The sequence below is a fragment of the Aspergillus neoniger genome (assembly GCF_003184625.1).
Source record: "Aspergillus neoniger CBS 115656 unplaced genomic scaffold BO87scaffold_15, whole genome shotgun sequence".
In the NCBI taxonomy this organism is placed as follows: domain Eukaryota; kingdom Fungi; phylum Ascomycota; class Eurotiomycetes; order Eurotiales; family Aspergillaceae; genus Aspergillus; species Aspergillus neoniger.
This window is the reverse complement of record NW_020291143.1, coordinates 547,342-573,035: the sequence shown is the minus strand read 5'-3', so window position 1 is coordinate 573,035 and position 25,694 is coordinate 547,342. Positions and strand designations below refer to the sequence as shown.

The 25,694-nt window shown below is 50.9% G+C and overlaps 8 protein-coding genes across 8 annotated transcripts; 5 read left to right on the top strand and 3 right to left on the bottom strand.

Moving 5' to 3' along the window:
• Positions 1-140: 140 nt before the first annotated feature.
• BO87DRAFT_376471 (3-ketoacyl-coA thiolase peroxisomal A precursor) lies at positions 141-1,973 on the top strand. Its single transcript, XM_025623307.1, has 3 exons — positions 141-479; positions 545-995; positions 1,049-1,973. The coding sequence occupies exons 1-3, from the start codon at positions 470-472 to the stop codon at positions 1,845-1,847; spliced, it is 1,260 nt and encodes a 419-aa protein (XP_025480072.1). The 5' UTR covers positions 141-469; the 3' UTR covers positions 1,848-1,973.
• A 58-nt stretch (positions 1,974-2,031) lies between these two features.
• On the bottom strand, positions 2,032-3,097 carry BO87DRAFT_458948 (RraA family protein; the record flags this gene model as incomplete). The annotated part of the gene is made up of 4 exons (XM_025628907.1): positions 2,907-3,097; positions 2,749-2,824; positions 2,286-2,692; positions 2,032-2,211 (listed from the first exon to the last, which is right to left on the bottom strand). The coding sequence occupies exons 1-4, from the start codon at positions 2,958-2,960 to the stop codon at positions 2,032-2,034; spliced, it is 717 nt and encodes a 238-aa protein (XP_025480071.1). The 5' UTR covers positions 2,961-3,097.
• Positions 3,098-3,516: 419 nt separating this feature from the next.
• BO87DRAFT_406650 (arylamine N-acetyltransferase family protein) lies at positions 3,517-4,782 on the top strand. Its single transcript, XM_025626010.1, has 3 exons — positions 3,517-4,047; positions 4,128-4,173; positions 4,230-4,782. Exons 1-3 carry the CDS (start codon positions 3,635-3,637, stop codon positions 4,734-4,736), a joined length of 966 nt encoding a protein of 321 aa, XP_025480070.1. The 5' UTR covers positions 3,517-3,634; the 3' UTR covers positions 4,737-4,782.
• Positions 4,783-5,189: 407 nt separating this feature from the next.
• On the bottom strand, positions 5,190-5,473 carry BO87DRAFT_425836 (NADH dehydrogenase [ubiquinone] 1 alpha subcomplex subunit 1; the record flags this gene model as incomplete). The annotated part of the gene is made up of 3 exons (XM_025627329.1): positions 5,190-5,201; positions 5,262-5,354; positions 5,426-5,473. 3 exons carry the CDS (start codon positions 5,471-5,473, stop codon positions 5,190-5,192), a joined length of 153 nt encoding a protein of 50 aa, XP_025480069.1.
• Positions 5,474-5,952: 479 nt separating this feature from the next.
• BO87DRAFT_51541 (putative histone acetyltransferase) lies at positions 5,953-9,857 on the top strand. Its single transcript, XM_025629345.1, has 4 exons — positions 5,953-6,627; positions 6,698-6,777; positions 6,857-6,904; positions 6,972-9,857. The coding sequence occupies exons 1-4, from the start codon at positions 6,137-6,139 to the stop codon at positions 9,593-9,595; spliced, it is 3,243 nt and encodes a 1,080-aa protein (XP_025480068.1). The 5' UTR covers positions 5,953-6,136; the 3' UTR covers positions 9,596-9,857.
• Positions 9,858-18,420: 8,563 nt separating this feature from the next.
• On the top strand, positions 18,421-20,450 carry vosA (the record flags this gene model as incomplete). Its single annotated transcript, XM_025619406.1, has 10 exons — positions 18,421-18,470; positions 18,560-18,627; positions 18,736-18,805; positions 18,871-19,016; positions 19,085-19,169; positions 19,258-19,304; positions 19,363-19,471; positions 19,541-19,868; positions 19,982-20,104; positions 20,172-20,450. The coding sequence occupies 10 exons, from the start codon at positions 18,421-18,423 to the stop codon at positions 20,448-20,450; spliced, it is 1,305 nt and encodes a 434-aa protein (XP_025480067.1).
• Positions 20,451-21,127: 677 nt separating this feature from the next.
• BO87DRAFT_435819 (uncharacterized protein) lies at positions 21,128-24,155 on the top strand. The gene is made up of 2 exons (XM_025627785.1): positions 21,128-21,302; positions 21,376-24,155. Exons 1-2 carry the CDS (start codon positions 21,171-21,173, stop codon positions 23,977-23,979), a joined length of 2,736 nt encoding a protein of 911 aa, XP_025480066.1. The 5' UTR covers positions 21,128-21,170; the 3' UTR covers positions 23,980-24,155.
• On the bottom strand, positions 23,927-25,473 carry BO87DRAFT_376462 (ribosylnicotinamide kinase). Its single transcript, XM_025623306.1, has 2 exons — positions 25,256-25,473; positions 23,927-25,186 (listed from the first exon to the last, which is right to left on the bottom strand). Exons 1-2 carry the CDS (start codon positions 25,447-25,449, stop codon positions 24,331-24,333), a joined length of 1,050 nt encoding a protein of 349 aa, XP_025480065.1. The 5' UTR covers positions 25,450-25,473; the 3' UTR covers positions 23,927-24,330.
• Positions 25,474-25,694: the final 221 nt, after the last annotated feature.

Genomic DNA, 25,694 nt, shown 5'->3' with positions numbered 1-25,694 from the left:
AGCAATTGCATAGGCATGTGACACTAGTGTGCATGAAGATCACTAATCACTACACGACAACCACCAGACCATAGGTAATATCTATCTTCATCTTTGGTCCTGCTGATCGCATGACGTACCACTACGCATACCCCCCTAAATAGCAGCACATGCAACCCATTACCCAGCAGCCATTCTAGTGCATTGCTTTTTCACATGAAACCGCTGTCTCGTGGACCGACATCCCGTGACCCGCCTCCGCGGAACAACAATGATGCGCACAAGCCTCGGTTCATTGAAGCAGAGCTGAGCAGCCCAGCCGGTTTGATTGCAAGTGACTGGGCTTTCTCCACGTTGCCCCAGATTCTTATAAGACCAAGGGTTCAGTTCTTCGTATTTTCAGTCTCTTCAAAACCTCTTTTTCTTTTCCCTTGGAGATACCACTAGCGCATCTCATTTCTTTATATTCAAGTCTCCCGTTGACGTCATCATGTCTTCCGGTAAGTCTACAGTAGCCTTTATCAGTCTCAAAAAGGGTTTTAAACTAACGGCCATGCGTTACTAGCCCAACAACGTCTGTCTCAGGTGGCTTCCCACTTCGGCCCTGGTGGCAAGAAGGGAGTCGCCGCCATCACGGAGAAGCACCCCGATGATATCGTCGTGACCTGCGCTCTGCGTACGGCTCTTACAAAGGGTGGAAAAGGTGGTTTCAAGGACACTGCTGCCGCCGATCTCTTGGCCGGTGTCTTCAAGGGGGTCATCGACCGCAGTGGCATCGACCCCAGCCAGGTCAACGACATCGCTGTCGGATCCGTCCTTGCCCCTGGTGGTGGTGCGACGGAATTCCGTGCTGCCGCCCTGGTTGCGGGCTTCCCCGAGTCTACTGCTGTCAAGAGTTTGAACCGTCAGTGCTCTAGCGGTCTTCAGGCGATCGTGGATATTGCCAATGCCGTGAAATCGGGCATGATTGATGTTGGTATTGGTGCTGGTGTCGAGAGCATGTCGTCTCAATACGGGTAAGCTCCGCCCCCGTCACCCCTTTGTGAATATGTAAGCTAACGAGCATCAGCCCCGGTGCCGTGACCGAGTTCTCCGAGCTTCTTGAGGCTCACCCCGAGTCTGCCAACTGCAAGGTCCCCATGGGTGTTCTGTCCGAGCAGATGGCCAAGGACCGCAACGTCACCCGTGCAGCCCAGGACTCTTTCGCCGCCGCCTCATACCAGAAGGCCGTCAAGGCCCAGAAAGCCGGTCTCTTCAACGAGGAGATCATTCCTCTGGAAGTCAAGTGGACGGACCCCAAGTCCGGCGAGGAGAAGACCATCACCGTCAAGGCCGACGACGGCATCCGCGACGGCATCACCCCCGAGTCGCTGGGCAAGATCCGACCCGCATTCGCCAAGGACGGATCCATCCACGCCGGAAACGCCTCCCAGATCTCCGACGGTGCTGCCGCCGTGCTGCTGATGAAGCGCTCCACGGCCGAGCGCCTGGGACAGAAGATCATCGGCAAGTACGTCGCTGCTAGCGTCGTCGGTGTCAAGCCCCTGCTCATGGGCATCGGCCCGTGGAAGGCCATCCCCGTGGCCCTGGAGAAGGCCGACATCACCAAGGACGACGTGGACATTTACGAGATCAACGAGGCATTCGCCTCGCAGTGCGTCTGGTGCATCAACGAGCTGGGTCTGCCGCAGGAGAAGATCAACCCCAAGGGTGGTGCAATTGCCTTTGGTCACCCACTCGGCTGCACGGGTTCGCGCCAGATCAGCACGCTGCTGACGGAGCTGAAGCGGACGAACAAGAAGATTGGCGTTAGCAGCATGTGCGTGGGCACAGGTATGGGTATGGCGGCCGTTTGGGTTGCGGAGTAATTAAAAAAAGGCTGTGTGTAACTTACTTAGATTGATGATTTTGTTGTGTCTCCTAGCGATTTGTATCTAATTCTCGTTATACTTCAAGCTGGTCTTCACACCACTATACCAACCATACTGTATCCAAATTGACTCTACCAACCATCCCACCCCACTAACTATACAGTAGAGTAGAGGGATTGACCTAAATCTTCCCCCTAAACCTCCCAAACGCCTCAAAAACACTCATCCCCCCCTCCACCGCCTCCTTAACCTTATCATCCATACCCACCAACTTCGGCATCACCTCGAGCACCCGATCCAGCAACTCCCGAGGTATAGCCACCACTCCTCCTTCCTCGTAATCGCAGAAGATGATGTCTCCCTGCACATCCATCCACCATTAGCCAAACAAACACCATTAAACCCCAAACCCCAGTGACACAAAAGATTTCTTACCTCTCGTACAGTCACCCCCGAAACACAAACCTCCCCACCCATCTCCCCCGCCTTCGCCTCCGCCCCACTCCCCACCGTCGACCCTCCCCTCGCCCAGATCCCCAGCCCAGAGGCCTTGAGCTCCGCGCGATCGCGCACTCTCCCGTCCACTACCACGCCGAGCACACCCCGGACTTTCATCCGCAGGGCCATGATGCCCCCGACGACGGCGCATTGCTGGTCGCCCGGTTGGGAGATTACGAGGATGGTGGAGGGTGTGGTTAGGTCGGACCAGTGCGTTGAGGGGGGGATTGCCTTAGGAGTTGTGGGGGTAGGGGTGGATTTGGGGATGAATTGGAGGGTGCTGGCTGGGGCGATTAGTTTGGGGGGTGTTGTTGGCTGGGTGTTGGAGGGTGGGTAGTAGGGTGCTGGTTTGATGTTAGTATGTAGGTGATGGGTAGGGAGGATGGGGTAGTAGGTGTACTTAGGTCTGCGATGTAGCCTGCTCGGGGTGGGGTGTTTGGTGGGACGGGTTGGAGTTTGAGGAGGGCGTCGGAGACCTGATGTTATTATTTATTAGTTGGATAGATGTTTTTGATGGGTAAGTGGGTGATGGTGAGGGGATGGGAGGGATGGATGTACATCACAGGCGGAGTAGTTGTATAAGAGGGAGATCTTTTCTTCGAGGGTTGACATGATTATTGGATTGAATTGAAGTGTGTAGATAGATACTGAGTTGCTACTTATGCGGAGTATGAGGTAGTAGATTGATATATGGAGGGGTATAAGAATAGTAGTTAGTTGAAATCGATCAGATAAGCTGCAAAGAATCCTTCCTGCATAACCGAGGATCAATTGCATTGACATCATGTGTCGGAAACAGATGTTTTTAATAGTCACACAAGATAGATAATACTTTCTATCCATTCGACCGATCGGATCTACATGCATCCCGTCTACCAAACTCCGCTCCTCTATTCTCTATTCCCCATTCATCCGACAACAATTACTCCCTAATAAATACGATAGTATAGATACAATGTGCCATCCATCTATCTCCCTCCCGGATCGTCCCTGACAAATGTCACCGCCACATGGATAGTAAATGTGGGGGGTCCCGATTGATTGAACCCTCGGACCCAATCGAGTCAGTTCCCATCCAATGAGATAGTTATCAATAAGTAACTTGCTTAGTATTAGTAGTAGTATACTGAAAACTCCCCCCCTCTTCATCCGCAAAATGCCGGCGGATCTCCGTAGAATTTTATGACAGCTAATCTAACGTGGCCACGTTCATATTTACTATCCCACTTCCTAAAATTATCATCATTCATACATACATACTAGTTCTCAGTATACAAACATCCAAAATGGCCTCAAATACCTCCTACTCCTACACCCCCGACCAACTCACCTTCTACCTCGAGCAAATCCACTACGGCTCCAATGAATCCGCCACCAGCAGATTACAACAAGCACAACAAGCCGTGAAAACTGATCCCCTGGGTACCCTATACGAGATCCAACGGCGGCATTTAGCATCCATTCCCTGGGGAAATTCAGCCCTGCATTATTCCAACCACCGGACCATTGATATCCGACCTGCGTGTGTTTATGGGAAGTTAATCACGCGTAGGCTGGATGGCTACTGCATGGAGAACAATACCCTGCTGTATGGGGTGTTGAAGTCTCTAGGGTATGCGGTTTATGCGACGGGTGGGAGGGTGTGTTTGGCTGCGACGGGGCAGGCGAAGGAGGGGTTGGACAAGTTGTATTCGGGGATGTGAGTCATTTCTATTTCTTATCTGTACTAGGAGTATTTTCTATGGGGATGGTGGTATAGATATACTAATGATGGTATAGGTCGCATATGGTGCTGATTGTGCTGATTGAGGGGGAAAAGTATGCGGTATGCTTATCCTAGTATCCAAGTATCTTGGTGACTACAAGCTAATGGCTGTGCAGGTTGACGTCGGTTTCGGGGGTAATGGGCCTACCCGCCCCCTGCCGCTGAAAGAGAATGTCGTTTCGGTCTGCATGGCTCCGACGGAGATGCGTCTCGTTCATGAGCCCCTGCCTGAGTATGCGGACCAGACGCAAAAGGTCTGGATCTATCAGATCAGGTATACGCCTGATAGCAGGTGGATTCCCATGTACTCGTTCCTGGGGACGGAGTTTCTGCCGCAGGATTTCGAGATCATGAATTATGCGACGAGTCAGCGGCCCACCAGCTGGTTCACGCAGTCGCTGGTTTGTACGAGGTTCATCATGGATGAGGCGGAGAGTGAAGTGCAGGGGATGCATTTTCTCGTTGGGCGGGAGGTGAAAAAGAGACAGTTTGGAGAGACGGAGGTAGTAGAGACGCTGGAAAGGGACGCAGATCGCGTCAAAGCCCTGGAAAAGTGGTTTGATATGCACCTCCGCGATTATGAAGTCGAGGCTATCCGCGGTTTTGTATCTGAGATCAAATAGATATAAAACAAAGGCTTAGACAAATTCTACCTGGCAGTGTACCCAGCCGGCCAGATATTTTTTTTATAATATGATACAAACAATCTTTCATTGCGTGGATATTTCTCTCGAAAGTAATGCGGCCGAATAAATAAGGAACAGGCGGGAATAATGACATGACGTGTGACAACCCATGCTGTCTAGAAAATCCGTTTCTCGATCTGCCACAGCTTAGTATTTTGCTTCGCTCACTGCTGCTGATGGTGCTGGTTCGTACCTTCCAGGGGTTGCTGAGCTCGAATCCCTTGGGAGCTTCGTGGTTGCTCGATTGGCCTCGTTTCGTGCCCGTGATTCTCAGGTCTCTCTCCATCACTGGTAGGCGGGGGGGGGTCGGTGGTTAGTTCGCTACTTCTGCTTCAAGATTGGAAATAGGGGATCGCAAATTGCATGTTGCACGACGTCAATTCGAGGTTATCACATACTTTGCTGTAAAAGAGTTAGTACGTCTGATCCCGGTCGCATCGGGTTACTGGCAGGTTCACTTACTCTATCCCACTTGTCCTTGTTCCACCGCGGCATCTTGCCCTCGTTGTCCCATTTCCGAACCGCCCACAAGCCGGCACCGCCGACAGTGAACGACTGTGTCACGCATTGGTCAGTACCCGCCAAGTCGAAAACAATTGAGGGGAGGAAACGGTCGCTGGACGTACTCCGATGATGATACCAAAGGGAAGAAGAGCCTCAAAGGGAACACCCATGATGACGATAGAAGTCGAGAAGACCGGAAAAGAGCAATGCACAAGGCTCAATTGGAGTAGCAGCGAGGGGAAAGGTGAAGCTGGTGTGGCCGCGGGAATCCGCCGTTCGTCGACGAGGTCTGGAGGTTGGCCCAAAGCGGTTTAGGCGGGACGGCTGAGTCAGCACGGCCGTCAACCTCACGGGCAGGAGAAGGGGCAAAGAGGCCGCCGACGATTGCGTTGATTGCGCAAGTGGACTTGAGACGGCGTTTCCCTGGCTGTTACACGCGTCTACTTCTGCTTGATCCGGAGTGTCTGCTCTGTTTGTGGGCACGGTACGTTTTCCGCCCTGTCGCTACACGTGTTGCTTGCCATTGTCCGCTTCCCGCTGTTGCTACCTACTCCTCACTGACCTTGCTGGGAAAGCATGCGCTTGCTGTAGGGAATCGAGCTTTCTATCTTGTGCAGATCTCCGTTTACAGTGCGTGGTCTTCAGAGCTGTGGCGCCCCTGGCAATTCGTTCTATGCTTCCCGATGCCCGTTTCACGCGCGGCACCAGATGATCGTCTACTTTCGCGGGGAGCCTGAATAGCCTCAACACCTGGGCTTGCCTTGTATCTCAAATCCCCGAATAATTATCTGGCGACTATTGTGACAGCCCTGGCGACCACCGTGACATATACTATGCCGGCTATCGTACCGCTAGCCAACGAGGACCCCGGGTCGAAGACCCCGGCCGATATGGTGGACAGTGACCAGGATGCGGAAGGGGAGGAGGAAACGGACCTGTATCAGATGGATCAGCAGCTTCAGGACGCCGCGCACCGCGCTTTCACCGGGGAGGCTGCGGACGATACTGCGACTGGAGACCTTGGGGAGGATCAGGACGCAGAAGGGGAGCCGGATAATGAGATGAGTCTGGTCGGAGATCAGAACGATACCGAGCCGGTTGGCGCAGTCAAGGTGCCTCAGAATGGCCAGTCTGCCGACGACGATGATGCAGCGTCGGAGGCCGCTGATGCGGAGGCAGATCCGGCGTTCGAAAATCAGAGTGACAGCGACCAGGAGGCGCACCGTTCTTCATCGAGCAGTCAGGAGTCGGATGAGGAGTGGGAGGGCGAAAGCAATGACCACGAAGATGCGGAGGCGGAGACTACGGTCCGCGGAAACTGCATGTGAGTGGGGACCTGGCCCATGCCTTGTTCGACAATATACCCATGGAAACCCGGCTAACTGGTTGGACAGATTTTGTGGGCAAGATGAAGATAATGATCCGAGTGAGGAGTTTGAGGAATATTTGACATGCGCAGTCTGCGGCGATCATTGTACGTTGGGTTGCGGCCCCATCCAAACTATAATTTCCCCGGATATTGGGCGATCATTACTGACTCGGCAACCCGGCAGCGCATCGGCAGTGTGCCCGCGAGCAAAACGCACTAGGCGATGCAGAAGGTATGTTGCTTTTTGAAATAGATTGCCCCTACAATGTCCGAGAGTGTCATTGTGCTGACTCGTCTAGATGCCAACCCGTGGAGGTGCCCGACGTGCGTGCGCGAGAAGTTGAAGCCTAGTGCGGAAGATGGCGCGGCGCCGCAACGGGAAAACAGACAGAAAAACATGCGCAAGGAGCTCCTGCCGGCTCATACCGGTGAAGACGGCTCCGATTTCCATTCAATTTTCAACACAGTCACTGTCAACGAAGAACTATTGAATAGCTCTCGGTCGCTGCGAAAGAGAAAGACCATGTCTCTTTCTGCCGAGATTGAGGAACATGCGCCGGTCCTTCGCAAACGGCAACGCCAGACACCGCTGCGCTATGATCGTGCGGACTCTCGTGAACAGATGGCTGAGACAGCTGATGGCATGTCCCCGGTACGGACTCGTTCGCGACGTACGCGTAGGAACGAGCAGGAGCACTGTCGCGTGGTGTTGAAGCAATTTGAGCGTCTTGTGATGGCGTTTCGCGTCAACGAGTCTAAGCTGTCTAAGATTCTCAATTCTCGCAGCAGGTCACAGATGAGAAGCAGAAGGACCCCAAAGCCACCACCCGTCACTCACGAGCCTCAGGCTCACTTTGCACCGATTACACCCGCCTCATATTATACCCCATTCTATTCATTCAGCGACCGTGAGACCGATGAGCTAAAGGGCAAGCCGTACGGGGGCATTCTGACTGAAGCGGATGCGGATACCTCCAAGACACTTCCAACACACCTCGACCGCGAAAGGTTCGAAAAGGCCCGCCAAAGAGCGGAGGAAGAGTGGCAAAGACGAGCTCTAGAAGCTGAGAGTACAGGGGAAACTGTACAGCATGCGTCGCAGAAGGTGTCCGGTCCCCCCTCTAGAATCAAATACATCAACTTTGGCGGCTACGAGATTGAGACTTGGTACGCTGCACCATACCCGGAGGAGTACAGTCGCAATCGCATTCTATACATTTGCGAATTTTGCTTGAAATACATGAACTCAGACTATGTCGCGTGGCGCCACAAGCTTAAATGCCCGGCGAAACACCCTCCGGGCGATGAGATTTACCGTGAAGGGTCCATATCGATCTTCGAAGTTGACGGACGAAAAAACCCCGTTTACTGTCAGAATCTCTGCCTGCTCGCCAAGTTGTTCCTGGGTTCGAAGACACTCTATTATGATGTTGAGCCGTTTCTATTCTATGTCATGACGGAGTTCGATGACTTGGGCTGCCATTTTGTTGGCTACTTCAGCAAAGAGAAGCGGCCTAGCTCGGCTAATAATGTCTCTTGCATTCTCACACTCCCTATTCACCAACGGAAAGGTTATGGAAACCTCCTCATCGACTTCTCGTACTTGCTCACGCGCATTGAAGGCAAGACGGGCTCGCCGGAGAAGCCTCTATCTGATATGGGGTTGGTTTCTTATAGGAATTACTGGCGTCTCATTCTATCTTACCAGTTGCGGAGTCAAAGGACGCCGCTTAGTATTACCGAACTATCTGAGCGGACCGGTATGACCGCAGATGACATCGTGTCCGGTCTGGAAGCTTTGCGGGCGCTTGTCAGAGACCCGGTGACAAAGACTTACGCCTTGCGGCTTGACTATCGATATTTTGAGGAGTGCATCGCCAGCTGGGAAAGCAAAGGATATGTCCAGCTTAACCCCGACGCGCTCGTATGGACACCTTACATCATGGGTCGGAGCAACCAATCCCAGTTTGATCGCGCCCCGTTACACGCCGTGGCACCCCGGGAGGGCCTGGAGGATGAAGAAAGCGAGGATGTGAAGGAGTCTGGAAACGAAGAAGAGCGACAGTCTCCAACAGATGTTGGCGAGTCTAAGGAGGATGGCTCTGGTCCTCCGACCACGAATGGGACTGGCGACGTCGACTCCGAACAGCTTCCGACTGAGCCAGCTGGACCTCCTTCTACTGATATGCTCTCTAATGTGAACGGCTTCCGTCATCCGAATACGGCGTCGGCGACCTCGAGCACACCGGCCGAGTCCAATCCTGCTGGAGACGTCCCTGCCTGGAGATTTGAGATCTATCCTCCAGTGCAAGCACCATCCCATAAGAAGCGTCCTGGCCGACCGTTCGGCAGCAAATCCGCCAAGATGGGCGGGACACCAGTTGCCGTTCGGACCAGTGGCCGCAATACTCCCAGACGAGCATCCGTTTTGACGTCCGTGACTCCTTCCGCAAATCCAGCTAGTGTTCGGCGCGGCCGTAGCGCGAAACTGATTGACTCCCCTGCGGTGGATTCTACGAGCGCAGAGCCGGATGGCATTGAGAACGAGCCGTATGATGATATGGAGAATACACCGGCAGATGGGCCAGATACGACGTCTCAGACCCATGTGTCCACCGAACCCGAATTGAGCGCCAATCCAGCTGTCGGTGAGGACGAGCTGCCCACGTCCAATGGCACTACGGATCCGGAGAATGAAGCAGCCGAGACGACTAATGTCGAGCCTGTGACCCCTTCCAAAGGCAAGGGTGTGGAGGGGAAGCCCAAGCTCACCAAGTCGGTTAGCCGCAAGTCCTACGTGGAGAAGCTTGAGCTTATGGTGCCTGCCGAGGACACCGCTCTATCGGCGCACGAGAACGGCGTTGCAGACAAAGCCGAGCGCAACGGTACCGACGCGGACGGAGACGCTGTGATGGAGACCTGATCCTGCGACATTGTCTAGGGTCTGGAGGTTTCGAATGCATTTCCAAAAGATTTTACTATTCACGAGGCATTTCCCGGGGCGTTCTTTGCGAGTTACTGATGTTGGGCGTGGGGTGTTTTTGTTTCTTGACTCTCAAGTCTGGCTTTGACTTTGCTTACGGGGATACACTTCATGACTTCACCTACTTGGCTTTGTCTCTTTCTGCCTCTACACGTCTATTTGTTCTCTCTGCACATTGTACTAAGCAAGGAGTGACGGGGTCATCCGGAGTTTTTGGGTTCGTCTCTTCCTTCGATGCACACTACAGTACATTGCCTACTACACCATCGGTTTCCAGGGCTGTTTGTTTCGGATCCTGTGAGACCTTCCATTTCTCCCCCTTTCTACATTACCATTCGCCCACTACTGCTCCATTTCATGTGAGAGTTTGATTTCATTAAACTTGGACGTCCTTGCCTATTGCTTCATTTTGTGCGTTTCTCATTCAGCCCTACTTTTGTAACGTAGCTTTTCTCCCACCGAGGATGAGATTCGATCCCAGACCAAATCATGATTGTCGCTACCTACCTATTTACCTATTTACCTGCAATTACAAAACACTAAGCTCTCAAGTAGACATGACAAATCCATCCAAGACGAATAACATTACTTTTGATTAACCACAACATAAACATCCAATCTACCACTATCACTACCACAAGAATCAATAAATGAGAAAAATAACATACAACCCAAACGAATATACTTTCCCTCCCAACGTACATACCCAGCAAGGCAAAGAAAACCTACCCAAGAATTGGAAAAAGAATGCGAGATCCCGATCCGATCCCTCCGATTCCTTCAGAAAACTCAATCTCTAACTAACTAGCCACATTCTTACTAAATAGATACTACATAGAACTAAGTAAGCAAATAACTTGCTTGCAGCGCCACACACACCGCCATCGGAATTAGTAAGTAGTAAGTAATATGGGGGCGCTGCGCTGTGTTTGCCCCGGAATGTGGCTGAAACAGCGATGTTGCCCGAATGGGGGGCCTGTTGTTCCGCTTTCGGTAGGTAGGTGGATAAGATTCCTACTACCTTGTCGTATGCCGTAAGCAAATGCACTTACAAAATGCTACTTACTATGTTAGTACTACTGTACATTTGGAAATGGGATATTGCAAGCGGTTGGATGGTAGTACTCCATACTATACTTAGATAGGGTAGAAGAGGGTAAAGTACAGAAGGTGTACACTGTACACAGTGAGGTGGTAGTAGTAGAAGTACCAAATCAAGCAAGACTAATTCCTCCAATGAGACATGAGAAACCGTTTTTATTTTTATTTTTTATTTTCTATTTTCTATTTTACTTGTTATATTATTTTTTCGGAGATAGACCGAGAGGGTATACAATAAAAAAAGGCAAGAAAAAGAAAATACCTTATATAGTATAAATCGAATAAAATAAAAAGAGAAGGTAGGAGAAAGTTGCAAGGCAACTTAGAGTTTGGCCAGGTGGTTCTTGCAGACAACTTGCAGGTTGGATTTGGAGAGGATGAGGGAGGAGGATGAGGGAGGAGAAAAAGAGTGGGTACTGAAAGGTTGCGTGAGAGTCGGTTTCCAGGAATTCATCCAGAGGTACTTACAGTATCTTAGGAGGAGTCGGTGCAGTGGAAAGTTTACTTTGCATTTACTTTTCTAGATAGGGAGTATTGTTTCTTGACTTTTTCGTGTGTATTTTTTTTTCTTATTATAACTATTATCTTATTTTATTTAATTATTATTTATTTCCCTGGTGAGGAGAGTACCTTCCCTGCATGCGTTTCTTTGTGTTTTCCTTTCTTTTTTGGCTTAGGAAGGGTATGTATAGCCCTTGCCTAGGTAGCTACCTAGTAGTTAAAACTGCCCTTCTACTACGGAGTATCTATCATCCTGTAAAAGTGCCCAGTATACGGAATACTCGTCTCCGTCTGAATAAAAGAAAAATTCCTCTTCCCGGTGGCTGAAGGCTTGAAACTTGGCGAGATTGACTCTCTACAAACGCCCCTCTCGGGCGGTGGCGGTAAACTCAACAGCAAGAAGGAATGTGGCTTTGAGATCGGATTTTGGAATCCTTTTCCGACGAGGAAATCCCGTTTGGGGATAGTGGTTTATTGATCTACTTACCAGGCCGGAGTACACGGTACTCACAGCGCTGCGAGGGGCGCAATGGACGGATTTATGAGGACGAGTTGCAGTTGGAGAAAATTCTAAATACCGTGACTGTAGAGTCGAGCCCGTTCGTTTCTCTCCTGATCGGTTGGTAGGAGGTTACAGGTCATCGCGTTGCTGAGTGGGACCACGAAGCAACTCGACGGATAGGACTTTTATCAGTCCCCAGCCAGAATGAACCGAGGTGTGGCTCATGTGCCGAGCAGCTCCGGACTTCCTGCACATCGTACTTAGTCCTGTGCTGATGTGGCGAGGCGGCTGGCATGTACAGTACGTCTGGGCTGCATCCATGGTGGTGATAGCGTCCGCTAGGTACGAGCCCCCTCCCCCGTGTGGTGCGGTGGAGGGGCTGTTTTGCATCCTGCGATCTTGACTGCATGTCTGATGGAGAATTTGGAATTTCACATGCCCCAATCATGACAATAGCTATTTTGTGGAGGGTTTGTGTCTGCGATGCGTGATGACGTTCGATTTGGGCTGGGTTGGCGGTGAATGGTGATGGATTGCTCTGGGGCTATTTTCATCCCTTTCAGGAGGAAGCAGAAGGATATCGACTCTAATGCTCCGGCCGAAAGAAGGGCAATGAAGTCACCATATCTGATCCTGGAGCAACGATAAGTCAATTAATCGAAAATAATGGCGAGCCCGTCATCGAATCAATTAGCGGATGAGAGGCGTCTTAGCCTGTCTGACCTCTCGGATTCTGAAGATGATCTGTCAGTTAGTCAGGAATCTTTCTCTCCGGACCATCCCCTCCTTCCCGTCGCCGTACTTCGTGCTATCATCTAGCTTTCTTTTTACAAATCACCCGGCCTTTCCTCCTGATGCTTTCTGATCGCTTCGATAAAGGCTTCCCGGGGTCTTTTCGGGGTCTTCGATAGGCCCGAATCCCTGTCCGGGCTCTCCTTAGTCGGACCAGCTGAGGCGTCGATAATTATTACTCGCGATTAGCGAAGGATTAAATTTTCTTTTGTGCACCTTCCGGTGCGGACGATGCAATGGACGAAGGACTATTTTGTGGTCTGAACCCCGGTCGAACCACGATCAGGAATTCTTGTTCCAGTACGGAGTAGTACTTAATTCATCAATCAAAAACAGGGACGGGCGGGGCTCGGCTGCCCCCTGGAGCTCCTGAAGAACCGGCAACGAGCGAACCCAGGAAGTTCTAGCCTCCAAGGAACATACCCTGGGTCAGATCTTCTTGAAATTCGGAACCGCCCCCAGACCCCGAATAAGCATAACTGTAGCGTAGTCTAAGCGTTGATGAAAGTCTGGTTCAGACTGGGGATGCTCGGCGGACCGCTGTCAACAATAACCAGGAAAGGTTTCGCTCCCCGTGCTAGCTGGAGTCTGGACAGAAAGGCAACCGCTTGGGTCCGCCGAACACTTCATCGTGCATTTGGTCGGTGTCCCCACCGGATATGTAAATGGTCGAAAGGGGAGAGAGGGTCAACTGTTCGATTGTCGAGAGACAAGAAAAGGAGGGGGGAAAAAGTGCGAAAAAAAAATTAGTTCCCTAGTGTTGGTGATTTTGGCTCTCTTTTTTTCGATTTTCTTTTTTTTTTTTTTTTTTTTTTTCTCTTTAACTCTCTTTTCTAATCGTTTTGCGATTCTTTACCCACCCTGATTTTATCAGTAATTTTTTCCCTCTCCTGATCTCTTTCGCTGCTGTCTTTTTGTGGTAATTTTCACCTCCCTTAATGGGTCATGGCGGTAGGGATTTTATTCCTTCAAACTGAGAACCCACAGTGGGCTTTCCACTGCCTGTTCGGTGTGCGTGTGTATCTGTGTGTCTGTGTGCGTCTGTGTCTATTTGCCCATTCAGCATCCATCAAGCAAAAACAATGTCCATCCCAAAGCTTCATTGTTTTGTTGTCATGACTCGGTAAACTCGTACACCATGCCATCAAAACGTGGCATTATCGGTACACTTGTGGTGTAGGAAATTTCCTTGACTGAAAGGCCCCATGGTAGCATCGCGTCCGGAGACTTGCTGACAGGTCTCTCTGTCTATGGCGTCGATCAGGCCCAGTGTGTGTTTGTGTGAGTGTAAGTGTGTGCTCCGTACCCATCCACAAAGTGATGAATGGACTAGAGCTGGTCTTCCTTGGTTTTACTCGCCATTTTGCTGCCCCATTATACTCCGTACTTGTTTTTTTCTTTTTTCTTTTCTCACCCCTCTCTTCTTTCCCCTCCCATCTCTGCTTACCTCCGTCGTCCACCGGATGGCTTGATTGAGCCGTGCGGCGGACAAAATAAGTCGCATCACTCGTTCAAAATCCTTATCGACCTTCCTCCGCTGGTATATTTTTTTCCGTCGGGGATGGATTTCGTTCCTGACTTGCAGGTATCATGTCCAAAGCTCCGCTATCCTGGACGTCCTGCCCATCCATATCCTTACAAACTTAGGCATTGGTCTATGCCACCCTTGCATAGGGATTGCCAATCATCGGACGCATGCTTTCTGCTGATCCTTTCTACGTGATAATTTTCTTGATGAACCCCGGACTTCTGTCTGAGGTGATGCCAATCTCTTAGCGATGATAGTTGGGCGCGTCGCTGCGCTGAACGAAGAAATACAGCCTCTCTGGCAAAGTCGATCGTCCAGTTGTGCTTGACACTTGGCAAATGGCGAGAATCGCGATTGCGGGCTCCTGGAACCAGTAGCTTTGCAGTTGATGCGGCTAGATGAAGCTGCCACTACCACCTAATAAGATCCAGGATCCGTACGCAATGCAACGCATCTGAGGGGAATAGTGAGAGGTTCCCCCAGGAACTCCCGAAAATAGAAAGGGTACAAGGGGAAGGGCAAATGGAAAGTCGGGAAAGAGAAAAAAAAGGGCCAAAAATCAGATGGAAAATCCAAGGGGGAACAGGCGCTGTACGGAGGAAACAAGGAAGCGTAATTCTCAGCCGCGCTTTTACACAGCGTGAACCAGGGACCCTCAGATTATGCATGGAGAGGCTGCGTAGTCCAACCAGATGGTCAACACTATTAAAGTAAGGTTAGCTCTTCATTGCTGAATCTCGCTCAGGCAAGTGAGAGGGAAGAATTGCTCTCGACGATCCCTCTTTTTCAGAAACGACTCATGCATGCTTACTTTCTCGACGCCGCATCAGCCCAGCGATCCGATCTCTGGCGGCCCGGCTTTGCTGAGGGGCGAGCGCCCCGTTCCCCGAGATCGAATCAACCTTCCAGCACAACAGTATGAATGTATGAGTGGGACGCAAGCTCTGCGACCTGCGTGTCAAATTCCAGGCAATGTGATGCATCTCTCGGGCTAGGTCCCAGGAATGCAGCAGCAGCAGCAGCAGCAGAAGCAGCAGCAGAAGCTAAAAGGTTGACTTTCGAGCCCGACCTTTTTCCCCACGCCTGCACGTTGAAAAGAGGCCCACTCCCACCACCTTTGGTTTGACTATTCTCATTGTGATCGATTTCATATTTATTTCTCTGTCTCTCTCTTTCATATTCCTTCTTTTCTTTTTTTCCGTTTTCCGACCAGAGTGGTGGTGGTTGTCCACGATCGTCAGGCTTCCTTTCACTTGCGTCGTCGTCGCTGAGGGCATCCCCATATTGTGAACATCGCGGGGTGAGAGATATCAAGATAAGGGGTGGTCAATCCCGTTGTCGTACAAAGTCAGTCCAGAGTGAAACAACCGAAGGTCGAAGAGAATAAATCCCCGAGCAAAGGGATTTGGAATTTGGGGAATTGGCTGCAGCCTTTGCTGTCGAGGGGAAGAACGAACAGACAGGGGATGGGCCCTCGTGACACAGACCGGGGTTGGCAGCAGCAGCAAAAGCAGCAACTCCTCGTCGCCGTTCTTCTCGGCCAAACCGCTTCGCCTTGAAACTACCGCCCCAACTCTGTTCCTTTCATACCCCTCTCTTCATCATCTTTGCGGTTCAATAGACAAGCCTGTGTGCCCTCCCCGAACAAACCCAAGCAAGAACACGCGACTAAAGAACGGGTACAGAATAGGTAGGCAGCCTCCAAAAGCCTCAGTATAATTGCTTGAACAAAGTTAATTTTGATTGACGGATCAGCTCGAAGTCCAACAAAGGGCTCAAAGGATATTGAGTGGGCCTTGGGGCCCTGAACCCCTCCTGCCGTCTTCTCGACCTTGGATCTTTCCTTTGTCTAGAAACACGGTTCTTAAGTGGATGACATAAGAGGTCAGTCAATGGTTCGTCGTGTCCTTGTGATGCTGTGTCGTTATTGATCATGGTAGCCGGTGGTGGTGGTGTGGAGGGGAATGAGGTGATGAAGAGGGATGATGTTACTGCTTGAGATGCTGACTCCTCGGCCGAAACGCAGAGAAACTTTGATAGGCGGATAAGTAGGAGCCAACAACTGAAAAAGGGCGACGGACTAAAGGGCCTATCTATCTACGGATGTGCGTCGCTCTTCTCAAACCAGCGCAGAGATAACTGGCTTCTTCCTCAGTAGTAGTGCTGAAGGAACGACGATACAGTACGAGTCTGACTGGAGACTTTAGACGCGCGCACCGACCAGCATCAAACAACTTCACTGGCGCCAAAACAAGAGCTGGAGACCCTGCGTGGCGCCTAGATACGGGTCTGATCACTTGCATAGCCGGCTCCATCTCCACGCGCACGAGACCACGCCGTTGCGCGTGTGGGTTGGGGAATTGCTCGGGGAACGGGGTAGTGGCTTGCCGCAAACGCGGTGGATTTCGTGCCTAACTCGAACCAGTGGTCTGTTGTTGGTTCTCAGGCGATCCAGCCTAGAAAGGAGGGAGGTAGACTTTGAGTCTTGCGCAGGTGGCCGCAGTTTGGATGCGAACTTTTTGTCATTTCCCCTCCCTCGCATTTTTCCTTCTCGGGACTTGCCAATGTGCGCATCATCTCCATGTCGCTGCGGTTCCTGTCGGATCGTCAAGGCTGATACAACACCCTAGCCCGCATGCCCAACCGTGGTTGAAGTGACTGGGAACGATACCATTCGACGGCCGAACAGTGGCCGGCGTTGCTCTGCGATTTCCGGTACAGCTCCACTAGGCCATTTGTCTGGTTCACCCTTCAGCTGGCTGTCCTCTTGATTTCCAGTAAATTTTTACCCTAGACTTCCTAATTTTGACACACCCTCGGGCACCACGCATATATTTTCGTGGAGTTTTGTGCGTCAGAGACCTGTCAGAGGCGACTTTGTTGACCCATCGTTCAGCTACCGTCTGATCGCTGGGCGGTGTTCAATCCCGCCACACCTAGTGCTCGCTCGCTTCAAACTACTATTTGCTTGCCTGCTGCTACTATTATTATTCATTTGACTTTTGGGCAAAATTTGTTTCGAAGGAGGGGCGCGAAAATTATTTTGTTTTCCGCTCGAGTTGGTCTGTGATTTTTCCTTAATATTTTTTTTTTTCTTTTCCTTCTCTACTCAGCCGCGCGATCTGTGACGTCTAGACCCGGGCGTCCATTGAATGACCCAGACAGACACCACGGTCGCAGCACAGCACCATTTGAATTCCCGGAATTTTCTTCAGGTGAAGGAGCCCAAAGAACTAGATTGGCCAGGCACCCACGACGTCTCTTCCTCACGTGAATAATATCCCTCCAAGGGTAAAAAAAAATCTATTACTGAAAAAGGCCTCGAAAGAACAAAAAGGAAAATATTTTTAAAGAAGAAGGGAATCCTTGAATAACAAGCAAAAACAAGCGAAGAAGAACAAGACCCAACAACACATAAAGGGAGGGGAGAAAAAAAAAAGGAAGGTAAAAAAAAGAGAAAACCAAAAGAGTTTAATCGGAGAAAAAAAAAAAGAGAGTGAGAAGGGAAGGGGAAAAAAAAAAGCAAAAGAGGAAAATAAAGAAAAGTGACGAACACCCTTCTACTACTACTTCTACTACTACATTATTTCTCGAATCGGAGCCGCAGCAACAGCAAGCAACAACAACAGCAGCCGCAAACTCAAGAAGCTCTCCTCCCCTATAAGAGTCAAAAGAAAAAGGCAGTCCAGTCAAAAGTGAAGAAGAAGTGGAAAAGAAAGCAAAGCAACTTACTTAGCAATCCACTTGGGTCGAATTGGCTGGTTAAGGTTTGTCTGGAACCGTGCTCGGCTGGCTCTTGCCGCTTGCATTCTGACGACACCATCCATCTTTTTCTTCCTTCTCGGCGCCGTTTTCGTACCGCATTCGCCTCATTGCAGCTTGAAAACTACTTGACGGTGCTACTGCAATTTCGGCCATCTTTCCCAGCGTCCCGACGCAAGTGGCAGCCCAGACGGTGTTTTCCTACGGATTCTCCACTCCGGAAGTTGGGTCGAAGGTCCAGCTCCAGCTGCTACGGACTGACTAACTAGTCAATCATACCGTTGTGTCCCATCTTTAACCAACCCCAACTCCCCTCTTTCACCCCCACCGTGTATCATTCTCTCTTCTAGTGCTTCGTCGAACCACAAGTCGCTGGCTGCTAGGTTCCAGAGACCCGAACTCTTCTTTCCTGCTGTTAACCCATCGGTTCATTCTTTGTTTCTTCATCATATCTCACTTTTCCCCTGGCCACCTTCTGTTGTTCAGACGTGGTTCACAGCTGTCCGTTCTTGCGGATATCCGACTTGGATCCTTTGGCTCCCGTATTTGCTTAGGTTCGATCCTTGAGAGCTCGCCTTGATGAGTGCGTCGACGTTTCCGGACGCTTCCCTTGCCCGCGATTCTCAGAGGTTTGTCCTCCCCAGTTTGCTGGACCTCGTTAAAACAACTTCAACTCTTACTCAGCTACCCAGGGCTTCCAACTGACTATGATTACCAGCTCCGACTTTGACCTGATCGTTCGCCAGCAGCCCAACCGGGCGCGCGTGGCGGGTGGGAAGGAGAAAGGTATGTGGAATCGCCCGCTTTGCCAGTCTCTTCCGTTCTTCTTTCTTTTGAAAAAGCACCCCCAACGGACGAGCAGAAGTTGACTTGGGAACTGTTTCCCCGCTGCAGAGCGCAAGCCAGTAGATCCACCGCCGATTGTGCAGATTCGAGTGAGAGAGGAGGGGACCTATCTCGCGCAGTAAGTGTTCGCGCTTGAATTTTGTGCTGTGTTGGTCAAATCAGCCCACTGACAAATTTCGATAGGCATTACTTGCAGAGCCCTTATTATTTTATGTGTTGCAGCTTGTATGATGCGTCAGAGGACAATCCGGTTCCCGTGGCCCCGTCTACCGCTCTGACCGGCACACTGGTTTCGTCTCTCCACAGGTTGAAAGATGTGGATAATACTGGTAAGCTGGGTCCTCGAGTGAGCCTGAAAACAGGCCTCAAATCGGCTTACTGACTGGATCTGGATCAGATGGCGGATTCTTCGTTTGGGGGGACTTGTCAGTAAAGATCGAGGGAGATTTTCGGCTCAAGTTCACTCTCTTCGAAATGCGAAAGTAGGTTTTCCTTTTGGCTTCGCGGTAGCTCCCAACAAGCCTCTCCACAGCCTGTGTGAAGCGCATGCTGATTTTGCGGCGGTTAAAGGGACGTCGTAACCCATTTGAAGTCAATCATCACAGATAGATTTACCGGTTCGTTCACTTCCCCGCGAACCCTGTTCATGAGAATGCAGCTCCTGACCCCGTACAGTGTACCCGCCGAAAAGTTTTCCGGGCATGGCAGAGTCGACGTTCTTGTCCAGATCTTTCGCGGACCAAGGTGTGAAGTTGAGAATTAGAAAGGAGCCACGAACATTAATGTGAGTGAAGTAGCCTAGTGGCTGGGAAACCTGCGAGAAGTGGTTTTGTATGATTGACCAGTGAGACAGCAAACGACCTGTCCCCCGGCCAGAGGAGTATCCGCAGCCGATTCCGCGCTCGCCGGATCGTTCTTCGATCCAAATGCCAAGCAACGCGTTCAGCGCTTACCCGACGACGAGTCGGGACTACGGGTACTATGGACAGCAGACACACCCCAGTAAGCGGCCGCGAATGTCATCTATAGATCTTGGGACCCGGGGAATGTATGACACGGATGGGCGGATGCGTCAGATGGATACGTACCCTCAAACGGCGATCTACAATCAGCCAGGCGGCTACGCAACTCCTATGATGCAAGGCTACCCTGCCGGGCACACGGCGGTTCCAGATTATGCGGTTCGTCTGCCCGATTCGTTGTTTAAGAGACCGGTTTGAGAGAACGGCAGCGTCCCCACAAAGCGTCGTTTCCAGGGCCGGGGGTTTTAAGCAGGACACTAACAATATGGCAGATGTCTTACGGAATTCCGTCCTCCACTCAGGTACCCCAGATGCAAGACCCTGGGGCACACGGTCGATCCAGCCAGCAGGCCACGATGCAGTCCTTAGGAATGGTCAACGCGCCTGGTACTCCTGTATGGACTCCGCCTACTACCCGTCGTTAAGGACGAGAAGCTAAGAACCGTGTATTATTCTGGATAGACAGCGGACTCGACGGGAGCAATGATGCCACAAAGCTACCCTCGTTCGCAATACCAGACTGGGTCCACAATCCTTCCTCCTTTGCAACAACGGAATCGAAATTTTGCTCAAGGAACCAACGGTGCAGCGGCACGAGGCTATTTCGATCAGTCTTCTCAAGCAGCGACGCCGATCCTTCCTTCACAACCTATTGCTACCAATGAAGTGGACAGGTACGGTTCTACGCCTGGCCAGGCGTCCTTTGAGCAACCTGCTTCAGCGAATGGGACCCCGCGATAAGTGGTTTCGGAGTGCTTAGGCTACTATGGCTCGGTTGCTCGTGGTCTTGATCGATGGTCGATTTTGCTCTGGTTGTTCTTTCTCTCTCTCTTTGCTTTTACCTCCTTGGATAGACAGTTGGACGGGTGTTTTGCTTTTACTGGGAACAAGAATCGGGCTCTGGGGATAAATGGCGCCTCGGGGATTCAAAATGGGATAACCATACTACAGGTGTTTGATTGTTATTTCTATTCCCCGTTATTATGTTATGGTTACGGCTTTGGATCGAGTGATGACGGGATGATGGCTGGACGGTTTGACTTCGATGTACATATTAACTTGACAGAATTTGACTTGAGATGGGTAGCTTAATGGTTATGCTGCCACTTCTCGTTATTATTAAAATGAATAATCCCAGAGCAATTCAGCTGGAGTTATTCCTTCCAGCACAGAAGTTATATTCGCAGACTAAAGGTGGGCTGGGCTGCCTGAGGATAGGCCGGGTGTTGCCTTCCTTTTTGGGGGAGCTTCCCAACTGGAGCGCGAATCAACCGGCTTCTTCCCCTCGTTGAATCGTCGCCTTCACTCTTCACTCCACAGTTGCTAGCATTCACTCATTCAGTCTTGCTCCCATTCTGCTCTTACAATTATTCTGCTTACACGCAGCTGTGTTGTCGTCCACCCGAGTCTGCTCTGATATTTTTACCTCAACGCATCGTCAAACCAATCACTCTTCTGATCATGGCTTCTTACGAAGACGAAATCCGTCCAGTATCTCCGCCCCATGCCTCTCCGGAAGTCTCCAACCTGGATATTCGAAGTACCTGGAGCGGCAGCCTAGATGAGCCCGTCAACTGCAGAATCTCTATGGTGGTGAGCTGAATACATCCCTATGACTGTACTTTGTCCATTGCTCATCGAGAAAATTCCCCTTCGTCGAACTTAGGCCCATTGTATCCCCAACACCCAGCTGTCCATCTTGAATGTCAGATCTGCCGGAGTTTCTATCGTCAATACACAGTTGGTTCGGCTTCAGCCTGACCAGTATAGTGATGGTACTTGGTCAAGCTCGAGCTCCCCTTCCAGTCCTTTGTTCGCCTTTTCTTCTACAACAACAGACTCTTACCCAGCACATTCTCCGATATCTGGTTCAGAGCTTTCTGAGGGGCATGTTCGCGCAAATACCGAGAATTCGGCTCGAGATTTAGTATCCTCAGTTGATGGGACTGCTGGTGATCACTCTAATTGCCATATAGGAATCGATCAGCTGGGTCATCCTTCGGCTCATACGTCATCTGTATCCGATATTAGCGATGAGTATACTAGGATTATTGATGCTATCAAGCAGCATAGTCTGGGGAAAAGAAGTGCTGCTGCCGCAGGCCTGACGGACTCTCCGCCGGGCTCGGATATGGAGGATCATAGTAGGAAAGCTACGCGGAAGGATCATATTACCAGCATCAGTCCTGCAAAACCGGAACCTAAAAGGGAAATACTTGAGGGCTGGGCAGACCACGATAGACACCCAGTTTCCAACTCCCTGTTTGTTGCGAAGGAAAGGCACAATGATCCGCCCAGCGGGGCCCAAAGTGACCACATAACACAAGAAATTTCTTCCAGCAGTATGCACCCTAAGGGTATAGCCAGTGCTTTTGATATCAAGGGAACAGCAAGTGACATGCAGCTGGGAGCCTGTGATGCCTGTGCTACTCTCGACTCATCACTAGCGCATCCAGACACGGGCAAAGAACCAGATCGTATTCTTGAACAGTCAGTGATGGGGCGGTCCAACTTCGGTGAAGTCAATGCAGACTTCTCTTCGATTGATAAAATTACATGGTTACCTGAGCCTTCACATGAAGGTACCGTAAAAGCATCCGGCAAAGTGCGCAAAGGCCCCTCCAGGAAACGTTCAAGTGCGGGCTCATCACTGTCCGTTCCAGCTGTGAAAGAAGCGCCACTATCCAATTCCAGCCCCAGGGAGGTACTTATGGTAGCTGATAGCGAACCGAAGGAAATTACAGAGCCTCGACGACTTCCAAAGCTCACCATTTCGCAACCTTCTCATGAAAAGACTACGGACGAAAAGGGAACCTCCACACAAATCGATGACGAGTCACGCTCGAATGTACACTGCGAACCAGTTTTGACTATTGACAGTGGTACTTTAATAATCAAGAATCCTTCCAAACTTCAGCCAGGACACTACAAGTTTATTGTTACCGTATCCGTGTCCCTGCGGCAAAGAAAGCAGAGCGGATGGAATGATTTAGTAATCCAAGGCCTACCTAAGTTGGTAACTGGCGAGTTTGGGTACCTTCTCTTTCTCATGCCAGAGGAACATGGTCTCGAGTTCCGCACCACGAACTTACAGAGACATAAGGTCGTGGAAAATTGCTTCCTGGGTGAGTTCAGCTATGCGGGTGACCTTGTGATCCCGTTGCGAAGGTGCGACCGGACATTTTACGGAGTTGTCAAGGACTTTACGGTGCACCAGGAGATCAGAGCCGAATATGCAGTGGCCTCTGCCAGAGCTGAAAGTCCGCCAGAATTGCAGGCAACATACCACGCCGTCTGCTCTGTCAGGCTGCACAACCGTTGCTTTTGGGCCGAAACATGCTGTCTCATTCTCTCTGTCGACGGGGGTCCAGATAGTGTTTACCGCAGTAACCTTGATGCTCAAGAAAGCGGTCTAAAGATGATCCATATTCCAGCAAGGGAGAACGTCGGTATTGGCTCTGCTTACCTGCAGATTATTTGCTCTCCCCGAGATCTTGAACTGTTCTGTGTGAACTGGACAGTTCGGCTTCCTCAACACCAAGCAATCAATTGGCTCCCACGAATTTATCCGGGGTTTACCAGCCCGAGTGACCGTGTTAGACATCACCTCCGACGAACATTCGAAAAAGTGGAGGCTGTATCAGTCTCACGTATTGAGCGTTCTCGTGGCTACGAAATGGAGGAACCGGGAATTGATGGCTCGAAGAAGCCTGCTGATAAAAGTGCCGTTGCTGTTGTCGCGGACCTACCTGGTGAGGACAAACAGCCATTGGATGGTTGCACAAATGAGAGCATTCCAACATCAGATATAATTATACAAAAGATGAGACTCGTCTTCATATGCGCTATCTATGTTCTGGGGACCATTCTAGCGTTCTGGCTGAATAATACCATCATTGATGCTGTGGCTTCGCCAACTAAGGCAACACCCACTGTTGCCGATTTGGCTGCGGAAAGCCTTAACATGAGTCAACCGACGACAGTACGTTGGCCAAGCTACATCGGTCAGCCCGATATGTCATGGGAAGGCAATTCCAAAGATGATCCAACGCCAGGAGTCAGTATTTCTGTGGAGGCAAACGAAGAGGTAACAATGGTTGCTGAGACCACGAAAGTGGGCCACGAGTCTACGAGGTCGGCACCAGCTGCACCGCAAAGCCCTGAGTCACCGCAATCTGAACATGAGTTGACTTTTCGGGATAGGATTGATTACTGGCTTGGATGGCGGGGCCCAGTGGAAAGCGAGATTCACGGCGAGACTGTCGCATAATAGGAAAGATGGAAAAGAGGAATAGACAGTCAGCCGCCAGGCCGAAAGCAAGGCCCAGGAGGATGGGAAACAACCCGAGCGAATGCTTGCCCCAGGGTCTTCACCAGCCGAGGGCGAATACGGGAGAATCACCATCGTGGACAGCATGCACGAGCGAAAACAAAAAATGGCAGAGGAAGTTCTCGCCGGTGGTCCTGGGTCAGGGTTTGTAGCCCTTCCGGGCGGTTATGGAACCCTGGAGGAGGTCGCTGAGGTTGTTACGTGGAATCAACTGGGGATTCATGATAGAGGCAAGGGAGTGGCTTCGGGGAGGTACTCTGTGTAGTTAGGTACTACAGATGAACCAGGTTCTCATTGTCCTTCTGTTTCCGCAATGTGTTTGAGTACTTCCTCGACCGCCCACTCGAGAATGTCCGTCATAGACGCCTCTCCCTGTCCAGGAGCCACCGTTACACCCGCATCCATTCTCAGATTCACTCCCTGTCCCACCAGCTTGACCAGCTCCTGCGTGTCCGCATTCCTCCACTCCGTCGACCCTTCGTCCCTCTCCGGCAACAACAACCACGCATGATCCTGCACATAATTAGGCCACACAATATCATCAACATACCCCGGCGGATCCGTCCAGAAATTCTGCGGCGGCCTATCATCCTTCTCCAAATCCACCTCCACCGACCCTCTCTGCGGCAACTCCGTACTCCCACTACTCTCACCCTCACCACCCTGCTGTTGCACCGGCGCCGGCCCAATAGTCACATACCCACTCCTCCCCTCCCTCCTCTCCTTAACATTATCATACCTCGCCGGCAAAAACAACCTCACATCCATCTTCTCCTGCATATCCCTCAACCCATGGTCCGGATCTTCCCCCCTGGGTGGTGCGAAAAGCAGAAACCCCTCCAAGAAGACGATAGTCCTGACACCATCCCCATCCCCATCCTCAGAAGTAGAATTGACCTTAGTATCAAGAAAGTACCCAGGAACCCGCTCCCTAACCACCTCCCTCATCCGAGACACAACCTCCTCTGATACCCCGGACTCCGCCACATCATTCAAATCCTCCTTTGACCGTAGGCGCGGAGGCAAGTGTCCGTGCGAATGGATGTAGGATAATGCGGCGCTGAGGAATGGGATGTCGAGTGCGGAAAGCGTGTCCCAGTTTTGGATCGAGGTGGTGGGGTTGCGGGGGTGGGGGATTAGGGGGATTCTATTGATTTTTATTCATATTAGTCATAGATTGGAATGTAGGGGGTTAGAAGATAGAGGGCAATCGCACTTGTCATCTGGATGGTAGAAGTCGTCTTCGTGGACGATGAATGTTCGGAGATTGGGATTTGTGTTTGATTGCGGGGTTAGTTTGGAGAAGATGCGTTGGAGGAGTCGGGCGAGGGTCGTTTTGCCGCTGCTGGAGGGGCCGGAGATGGCGATTATGGTTGTTTTTTGTTGTTTTTGAGGAGGCGGCGGCGGCATCTTGGGATGGGGTGTTGGGGGGGAATTGGGAAAGGAATGATGAAGGTGAGAACTGAGAAGACGTGATGTGATATAGGAATGGTGGGGCTGAGGTGGGTGGGGCAGTCTTATCTGATCGGAGGGGTGTGGTTGTTTTTTTTCCCTTATCGCAGTCAGGTTCTTAGATCCATGAAGGATGAATGGATAAGGAATCAAAATATGCGGTAGCTACGCTATTCGCTATATGTTTGTATGTGAGAATCAGG

Coding starts and splice junctions, on each gene's coding strand:
- BO87DRAFT_51541 (XM_025629345.1), top strand. CDS start 6,137: ATGCCGGCTATCGTACCGCTAGCCAACGAGGACCCCGGGTCGAAGACC. Junction 6,628..6,697: donor ACGGTCCGCGGAAACTGCAT/GTGAGTGGGGAC, acceptor CTGGTTGGACAG/ATTTTGTGGGCAAGATGAAG. Junction 6,905..6,971: donor CGCACTAGGCGATGCAGAAG/GTATGTTGCTTT, acceptor TGACTCGTCTAG/ATGCCAACCCGTGGAGGTGC.
- BO87DRAFT_376471 (XM_025623307.1), top strand. Junction 996..1,048: donor AGCATGTCGTCTCAATACGG/GTAAGCTCCGCC, acceptor AACGAGCATCAG/CCCCGGTGCCGTGACCGAGT.
- BO87DRAFT_406650 (XM_025626010.1), top strand. CDS start 3,635: ATGGCCTCAAATACCTCCTACTCCTACACCCCCGACCAACTCACCTTC. Junction 4,048..4,127: donor GACAAGTTGTATTCGGGGAT/GTGAGTCATTTC, acceptor ATGATGGTATAG/GTCGCATATGGTGCTGATTG. Junction 4,174..4,229: donor TTGAGGGGGAAAAGTATGCG/GTATGCTTATCC, acceptor ATGGCTGTGCAG/GTTGACGTCGGTTTCGGGGG.
- BO87DRAFT_435819 (XM_025627785.1), top strand. CDS start 21,171: ATGGCTTCTTACGAAGACGAAATCCGTCCAGTATCTCCGCCCCATGCC. Junction 21,303..21,375: donor ACTGCAGAATCTCTATGGTG/GTGAGCTGAATA, acceptor CGTCGAACTTAG/GCCCATTGTATCCCCAACAC.
- BO87DRAFT_376462 (XM_025623306.1), bottom strand. CDS start 25,449: ATGCCGCCGCCGCCTCCTCAAAAACAACAAAAAACAACCATAATCGCC. Junction 25,187..25,255: donor TTCTACCATCCAGATGACAA/GTGCGATTGCCC, acceptor AAAAATCAATAG/AATCCCCCTAATCCCCCACC.